Source organism: Belonocnema kinseyi, chromosome 10 (assembly GCF_010883055.1).
Source record: "Belonocnema kinseyi isolate 2016_QV_RU_SX_M_011 chromosome 10, B_treatae_v1, whole genome shotgun sequence".
In the NCBI taxonomy this organism is placed as follows: domain Eukaryota; kingdom Metazoa; phylum Arthropoda; class Insecta; order Hymenoptera; family Cynipidae; genus Belonocnema; species Belonocnema kinseyi.
Window position 1 is genome coordinate 110650215 of NC_046666.1, and position 9469 is coordinate 110659683.

At 31.2% G+C, this 9469-nt stretch overlaps 1 protein-coding gene across 3 annotated transcripts in view; it reads right to left on the minus strand.

The window, feature by feature from the left end:
- Nucleotides 1-965: 965 nt before the first annotated feature.
- LOC117181431 (probable ATP-dependent RNA helicase DDX46) overlaps nucleotides 966-9469 on the minus strand; it is a 186119-nt gene continuing 177615 nt past the window's right edge. For all 3 annotated transcript variants that reach the window (XM_033374082.1, XM_033374081.1, XM_033374080.1), the window contains 3 exons: nucleotides 2456-2979; nucleotides 1817-2348; nucleotides 966-1486 (listed from right to left, as the gene is read on the minus strand). In XM_033374082.1, the coding sequence (XP_033229973.1) occupies nucleotides 1064-1486; nucleotides 1817-2348; nucleotides 2456-2979 (1479 nt within the window). In that variant the 3' untranslated portion in view covers nucleotides 966-1063. The remainder of the gene's footprint in view (nucleotides 1487-1816; nucleotides 2349-2455; nucleotides 2980-9469) is intronic.

A 9469-nucleotide genomic window follows, 5' to 3' on the forward strand; every position in this document is an offset into this window, starting at 1 on the left:
ACGGTGTCATAGGTATGACAGTGTCCAAAGCTATAGCGTGCGAGGTTCCACTGTATGAGGTAGTTAGTAACCTGGAATACTACATGTAGACATAATTTACGTTCACGGGCGTAAAAAATTATGAATAAATGAGGCAAGAATAGTTTTGTCCGAAGCTGTTCTTTACCTCCTTATGTTAGATAAAGGTTTAAACATAGAAAAAAAATGCAAAGAACCTTATTGGAGCAGAATAAGATGAACATTTTTCTATCAATGTATTTTTGGGTAAAACTAACCGTTTTTATGAAAATTACGAGAAACTTAAAAATATGATTTTTGCAGCTATTTTGAATACAAGGCTAAATATTATATTGGCAACACTTAAGGCTTTAAGTCAAAGATATATGTGTGAGTATGCACATGATTGTATTTACTTTTAAGTATCTGTATTTACAGTATCTTACTTTAAATTGTCCCCCAATAATTATATGTACTGTAGTTTCTTAATTTACTCTTGTTAAATAATTATTTTTAATTTCAATCGCTAAATTGATCACAGTTATATTTCATTTACAAAACCCACGAAAAAACCAGCTCTGTCCCAGGTTTTTTTTCAGAAAAAGCACAGGTCTAAACCTGGGACAGACTTGGTTTTCCGGGAAGTGTGCTATGTTGGATATATATCACCTGTTCCTTTTAGGGCTATCTAGCTCGAGGAACTTTTCGTGAATAAATCCAAATATAAAATATCAACGCTGACAGGAATAATTTTCTCTAGACAATACGAAAATATAAAATTGTAATTCCAACATAATACGTTAAATATTTGCATTGTTTTATTGTTTAACGCAAATTAAAGGTTTCTAACGGCTGGCACCAGTGTCCGACAATGATGCCCTTAGCCTGGGTATAAATATTAAAGGAGGCCAACTATATATTATGTTCGAGTTTTTTTTAGAAATACACAGATTTTAATAAAAGTGTAAGTTTTCCAGTAATAGCTTATTGCTAAGCGAGATTTCAAGTTTATTTTTTTGATAATTTGTTATTATTACATGACGTAAAATACACTTTTAGCAAAACTTTACAAGACTTTGTAACGTCCCCGCGAACCTGTGTGTGTTCCAGACGCTTGCAGTTTTATCAATTCTTCTTTAATTAATCGAGAAACCTCAGCTTTCGCTTTACTAACTGCTAATTCACTCGTTGATTCAATAGCAAGGTATAATTTCCTTTCTCCCTCAGGAGGCGCCTTTCCTGTTACTATGTAAGTTCCTCTAACTGTAAGACCAGCCTCCGAATATTCCGAAATTTGTGCCAAAGCTTCTTTACTAGTTACTCGCCACCTAGCTTGTTGTGGGAAATCATTGATTTCAAGTTCTTCTTCATATTTACGGAAAGTTTGTTCCCCACCTTCACCTTCTCCTTCAACTAAGTCTTCTTCTCTCGGCTGATAATTCAATTTGGTATTTAATTTTGCAGCGAGTTGTTCGGCGACTGTTTTAGCCTATAAAATACACAATACAAAATTTATGATACAGTAAAAAGCAAAATAAATGCATTTTTTTATGATTTCATTTTATTGATGGAAAAAGGGCATATAACAAAATTTTTAATTATAATTATAAGAAAGAAATTTAATTGGAGATTTTTTAGTTTGTGAATCATTTACAGGATGATTCACTGCACCTATTAGAAGAAACAGTTGATCTATTTTGCGAATTTTATTATCTCGAAACACTGTTTAGCTTGTATAGATTAATTAAAAACCAGGTCTCAATTTCGATATAGAATACGTTTTCCCAAATACAAGTCTAAATATCAATACTATATTTACCGTAATAAGATTAGTAGGCCCAGCTCCTTTTAGAATAGCTTCTGCTGCTTGCTGTGAGGCTCCTTTCGCTTCCGCCCCTAGGTTCTTAGCAATATTTATTTTTGAAGCAAGTTTCTTGGCTAATTCCAATTTATCAGTTGCACTCGATATAGGCTGACCAGGTAGTGTAATGTTAGTGGCAGAGGGCCTAGCAATTTCACGAACAGTTCTTTTTGGTGCAAGCATACTTTCAATTTGCTGATCAATATCATGTTCAATGTCTTCGTCATCTGAATCTTGCAATCCTAACGCAGCCTTTTGAAACTTCTTTTTCTCATTGGCTAAAGCGGCTTCGGATTCATCAAATTTAAAACCCTTTCCACTGAATCCACCTCCAGTGTGAACCTTTTTACCATCTGCTGCTTGACGTGCTTTATATTCTTCCCAAAGTTGTCGTAAGGGTTCGGGTACAGGAACGCTTGCTAGTTCATGTGCCCGTATAATATCACCGGCATATCGTTCTTGTTCTGGCGTAATGAACGTGTAAGCATACCTGTGAATTGTAGAAGTTTTGACAATATATTCAACAATAAATGACATGACTTAAGCAAATATTATATGATTACACATATGTCGAGTTTATAAATGACTATAATATACCCTTTATTTCCAGCTCTGCCTGTTCGTCCACATCGATGTACATAGTCTTCGTAATGGTTTGGACAATCGTAATTGACTACAAGAACGAGACTTTTTACATCCAAACCTCTTGCTGCTACAGATGTAGCAACTAACAATTTAGTACGGCCAGCTTTAAAATCTAATATTGTTGAATCTCTGTCACATTGGTCAATTCCACCATGCAAAGACATACAAGAGTAGGATGCTTTCATTAAATCTTTTAGCAATGTATCAGCATTTTCTTGCTTATCAACGAAGATGATTATGGATCCCTTATTCTGATAGTGTCCCAGGATCTCAAGGAGCTTGTAGAACTTCTGATCTTCTTCGAGTACTACAACATGTTGCTCGACTTCTTTGCAAACAACAGAACGTCCTCCAACTTGAACTTCTACTGGTCGTGTAAGAATTTTCCTTGCTAAAGCTTCCATTTGTCGAGGGAAAGTAGCACTGAATAAAACAGTTTGACGATCTGGTCGAACATTTTCCATAATTCGCATCACCTAAAAATTCGATTTTTAATTATTAATAAATATTACAAATCTATAAAAGTTATATTTTTGTGAAAAATAAAAAAATAACCAATCTCATAAGACTTTTTGTACAATTTAAGACCTCAGAAATTTGTATTGTCTGCCAAAAAGGTTATTATTGAATCTAAATAACGAGATTATACTGCATGCTTCTTTCGAACTTTGTATGACATTAACAGTCAAATTGTGAGTTGCAGTTGCCCAAGTTATATGCTGAGGAAGAAACAATATAGGTAGAGAAAAAGGGTGGTAGGAAAATTGAAGAGAATAGGGAACTTTTAAAAGAAGCTAAGAAGGTGAGACAGAAGTGGGATCGCTCAAACATGTTTATGGGAAATTTTAAACAAGGAGGCAAGTAACACGCAAGGAGCAAAATAAGAGGAAGAGAAAAGGTAAAGAAGAAGAGAATGTGGTTTAAGTGAGGGCGTCAGAATTATGCAAGAAATTGAGAGTTACAGGAAAAAAAGCTCTGAAAGCTCTCTAGAGTGTATAGCATTAAGAAAAGTTGTAAGTTAAAGCAAACACGTAAAGTAGAAATTAAGGTAGAATAAGTGAACGCTGTCCACAATGTAAAGGAAGCGGAGGTTCTCAAACCCGTAAACGGGAGAGAATGGACACATATTTTTAATTACTAATTTGGAGAAATACCGACCGTGCTGTAAAACCCTGCAGACAATTTTCAATGTGTCAATGGGCTAGTTATGAGGTTTATATTTATCAAAGTGGTTAAAAACGAAAAAATCGCTCAAAAGCATTATACACAAATAATGCAAAAACTAAGGTTTGCACTTGAAATGCAAATAAACAAGTTTGGTCTGACGTGCGTATAGAGATCTTAAATTTCCGAGAATTTAAGTCCAGGTTATACAACCGAGAATATGACAGAATTTAAAAGAATTATTAAGCATTTAAGAATTTATGATTTTTAACAATATTTTTATTGTTCGGGTTTTATCAGCGGTTGAATATAAATTATTTTCTAGCTCAGACATATTCAGGAATTTAAAATATACAAAGCAGTAACTTAGACAAATGACATTTTCAAAATTGGCTGAATTTTTTTTTGGCTAATTTTTCATTTCAAATTATTAATTTTCAGACGCAAGCATTTTAATCTTATTATATTTTTACAATAGAATATTTTATAACCGGAATAAAACAGTGTTTCGCATACAATTTTTTAATTTTCAAATGAATTAATTTATTTCAAACAAAAAAAAAGTATTTTCTACTTTAAAAGATAAATGTTTAATAAAATACTGGAATTCTCAACCAAATAATCGAATTTTGAACATAATAGTTGAATATTCAATCTAAAAAAGACAAATTGCTCACAAAAAAGTGTCACAGTTTATATTTTAATCAAAAAAGAATGAAATTTATACAACAAAAGAAAAGTATTTTTAAAACCAAAAAGACGAATTTCAAAAAAAAAATAAAGATTTTTCACTCAAAAAATAAATAAAAGTTTATGCTAATTATTAAATCTTCAAACCAAAAGACAAATTTTCTTTACAAAAATTCAATTTTCAAACAAAAAAATATGGCTGTTCAACAAAATATTAGTTCTCCACGAAACTGATGCGTTTTTACGCAAAAATAGGAAATTTCAAACTAAAAAAATATTTTTTACAACAAAAAAACGCGAATGTTTAACTAAAAAATATCAATCTTAAAAAATAGAAAAGTTACATTTTCGGTTAAAAAATTAATTCTAAACACCAAAAAATAAGTATTTTCCACTAAACAGTTAAATTTTAAACCAGACATAAGCCTTCAGTAAAAAAAATTACAATGCAGTGTAACTTTGACCCAAGTAGTTGAGTTTTCAATTAAAAAAGATTAATTTTCAACAAGATAATTAAACTTTTGATCAACGAGATAACTTTTCAACTTAAAAAATATAAATCATTGACAAAAAAAGTGACTACTTAATAAAGCGATTTAACCAGATGTTTTAAACAAATTAGTTAAATTTTTAAGCAAAGAAGAACGATTTTTAACCAAAAAGTTGCATTTAATACAAAAAGTGAAATTTCTTCTATAACAGATGAAGTTTTAAATAAAAGAGATAAATTTTCAACAAAAAAAAAAAGAGTTGAATTTTCTGTTGAAACAGATTCTTGTCGAGTTTCTACGATCAAACTATGAATTTTTTAACAAGAAATCATTTTCTACCAAAAAAATTGAATTTTCAATACAAAAAGAGGAATTTTTAACCGAAAAGGATGACTTTAAAAAAAAAGTTGAATTCTGTAGCAAATAACTGCATTTTTATCAAAAAATATTAAATTTATTTTAAAGGAGAAGGATTTTTTATCACAAAAAAAGTTGAGTTTTCATCCGAAAAAATTCCAGTTCACTCAGTAACATCAAAAAGGATGCATTTTCAACAAAATAGTGAAATTTTCTGCCAAAGTTGCATTTTTACCCCAAAAACATTAATTTTGTACTAAAACAGATGAATTTGTAATAAGAAATAGTTTTTTTTAAGTGGAACTTTCATTCATAAAATATTTCAGTTAATTTTTCAACAACAAAATATAAATTTTAAACAAAAAGTCAATTTTTCAAGAAACTAGTATAATAGCTTAATTTCTAATCAAACAGTTGCAATTTGATAAAAAAAAAGATTTAATTTCTACTAAATCAGGTAAACTTTAAAATAAAAAAGACAAAATTTCAAAAAAAGAGTTGAATTTTCAAGCGGAAAGTTAACGAAAAAAAGCAATTTTCTATTAATTAAAATAAATTCTGAGATTCCCATTAATTCTTAGAGAATTTTTTCTCAGTTATATTCTCGGTAATATTCACATTCTCGTTACCGTTCTCAAAGTAATATAACCGGCACAGAAATCTACATGCGTATCAGCTGTGTCAGAGCAGCACTATCACAGGGAGTAGAGAACTTCGAACTTCTACCAGTCTGTGGGTAATACAGATTGAATGATTGCCGAGAGAGAAAGACAGAAGTCAAACTTGTATCTTAAATCCTGAATGCGTCAGTCGATATATCTTATTTTCATAAATAAAATTTTTGCTTTCCGAACTCTGTGCATTGTCACAAAAAGGATCTTTTAATATTTATTAATAATTTCCGAAAATGTTTTCCACGTTATTCAAACTTTTATTTTTAAATATGGGTGAAAAAAAATGTTGATCTCAGGATTGCCTTGATCAGCTGATGTACTCGTTACATGACCTTAAACAAATTGATAGTTGGGCTATTTTTCAACTGACTGGCTAAATTAGTTATGAAATCAGCTAAGAAAGTCTTTTTGACGAGTCTTCGCTTTAAAATTTGGAAATTTATAATAATTATTAATTATTTAAATAACTTTCATATACAATTCATAGTTTGGCCAATTCTCAACTAATAGGCACAATTTTTTACGGCATCATTTAAGAATGTTTTTTCAATAATTCCTTACATCGAAAAAGTCATCGTGAAGTCGTTATTAGTCGATTCCGCAATAAAAATTTAGCGTATTCGTTGAAAAATAGCCAAACCGTGAATTTTCTTATAAATATTGTGTAAGTAATCTATAATTGTTGTCAATTTGCAAAGAATCATAGCGAAAAGTTGTCGCAAAGAAATTTTCAGTTAATTTAATAAAGAAATTGAGCATATTGGTTACAAAATAACCAAACTATAAATTTGTATACGAAAGCTGTTTAAGTATAATTAATCATTCGTATGAATGTTCTGAATTTAATTGCGAAAAGTCGTCATAAAGACATTCTTAGTTGATTTTAGTAACAAAAATTAGGACATTAGTTGAAAAATAGCAAAATTATGAATTTGTTTATGAAACCTGTTTAAATAATTAATACGTGTAAAATTGCAAATTATAGTAACAAAAAGTTATCGAAAAGAATATTCTTAGTTAATTCCATAAAAAAAGTGCGCGTATTTGTTGACATATAGCCGAACTTTACGGCGCCAAGCGCTCAAAATTAGAGCATAAGATACATCCGTAAAGCATTGCAAGCAAAAGGACGACAAAATCATGATCAAGCATTCAAATATAGTTAACATTACGTCCATTTCACAAAGCGCGCTTCTTGCAACTAAGGTCAAGATCAAGTGCGACCGAAGCGAGAAGTGATCAAACTGAGCTCAGTTTGCATCCTTTCTCTACTCAAAGCAGTAATTTTATCAGTTATGATAAAACCTTGCCTGCTTCGCGCTATTTCGTAGCAAGAAGAGGACGATATATCGCCGGTGCTTATAAAAAAAAACCTGCAAAATAAAGCTATGAAGAAAAACCTTTTTCAAAGACGCCGTGAAAAATAAATTGTTTACTTGGTCGCGGTGAAAAAAAAAATTGTTTTAAAACACCGTAAAGTTAAACACATCTCAGTAAAATGCTACGAAAAAAAATATATTTCGGTAAATGCTTAGAAAAACCCTTATTCCTATAAGCGCAGTGAAAAGAACCGTATTCATTAAAAAATCGTGAAAAAACCTTATTTTTGAAAAAGCCGTGAAAAAAGACCTTATTCATTAAAACTTTTAATTAAACTGTTTCATTCCAAGAAAAAAACTATAAAAACATTTTTCCGTGACTATTCAAAAAACTATTCAAAAAACTGTAAATAAATATCAAGTTAAGGGCATTAAGCGGCTTATGTCGTTAACGCCACAACCACTGTCCCTATCTACTATCTAGCGAAACCACTGAATAGAAAAATTGCTCGCAAGCTTCATAAGGCTACGCGAGTGAACGCCCTCAATATGAAGCCAGATCGAGCCAAGAAGACCTGGGCGCCTCAAATGAGGGGAACAGATCAGCTGCTTACAAGCCCACGAATGAGCCTGGAAGCATTGTCCAGCAGGGTCCACTTGGACTTTTTTTGTAAATAAAATATCGAGTTGAAACTTTGAAAAATTTATTAGAGTATAATAAAGTACGTTTAGATACTGCTTTTTAGTAGGAACTTCAATGAAAATTATTTGATCTTTTTTCTGAACTTCAACATTTTTTGAACGTTCGAACTTTTTTTATACATAAAATATCGGTCTCAAACTCTCAGAAATGCAAGAGCCGAAAGAAAACTACGTTTAAGTATAAATTTCAATAATAAAAGATGTAAAAAAAATATTGCAACTATCAGTTCCATCGGCATCAGCCGTTAACGTTGTACATGAAAATACGAACCCTGGCGGCCACTAGACGAGGCTCTAGAGGGTTCGTATTTTCGTGTACAACGTTACCGGCTGATGCCGATGGAATTGATAGTTGAAAATTTTTTTTACATATTTTATTATTAAGCTTTGTACTTAAGGCGAAACGGTAGGTTTGGCTGAGCACGGCAATGACTGCAGTGATATCTAAAAGAAAATCGGAAATACAGTCTAGTGCCTCCTGGCAAGTATGAAGACAACCTCATACACGAAAATTGGTAGGATTCGGTTGGTAAAATTTTTGACCTGTTAGAAAGAAAAACTTAGCAACGAGAGAGACAGACAATATTCAACCATTTTTATCAAACCATGTTTCTCGGCTTACCTGCTCAGCTGAAGGGAAATATAGCAAATTGATAAATATCTCGTCTACACAATATGCGCGTGAAATATCACATAATGTTTTCGCATCCAATAAGAAAAATAATTGAATGAATAAAATTGTGTTTATAAATTTTCTATGCGCCCACATAACCTGATTTAATGAACCAAACACGTTTTTTGGTAATTTTGCAATTTATCACGGTGAAAAATCGTAAAGCTAAAATATAAAATATTTGAAAGTTTCATATTCCTCCAGCTCAACAATTTAATTAAATTTTGTTCAATTTAATAATGTGTTGCTGTTCATATAATCGAAGTGAGAGCTATTTCGTATGTAATGGTCTTTTTACATTCTCACCCTAATGAGAAGGTATTGGTTTTATGTAAAATTTCATTTTGTCGGTTTTCATCAAATCTCGACGTTTTGAGACCCACTGAGTCAGAAAAAACGATTTTTTCGAAGCTGTTTGTTTGTCTATAGCGTGTATTCTGTAGGCACGATAACTTTCGAAAAATTTATCAGATTGGATTCTGTTTTGGCACACTTTTTTAAGGTCTAAAAAGAAAGAACAAGCTCGCAACCCAGCTATTTTGGATCAAAATTCGAAATGTGAGCATGTTTTCAAAATGTTTGAAACCACATTCTTTCAAGATTTCAAAATTCTATGAACTATGTACAAAATTAGCACGCAGAAACTCAAACAATTTATCCTCTTGACTTTTTTCTATAAAAAGAAAATTATCAGAGTTAGAGCATTTTCAAAATCCGAAAAAACAAACTAAAATGAACATTTTAAGCCAAAAAACGCATGATATGAAAAAGGCCATAAAAAGAAAAACGTTGAGTTTTTTCCTAAAAAATTAGGTTCAACATAAATTTGTTAAGGAAATTTCTCACCAATTGTGGATAACATTTCATGAAAAATTCTGAGTGGATTTCTGGAAAGA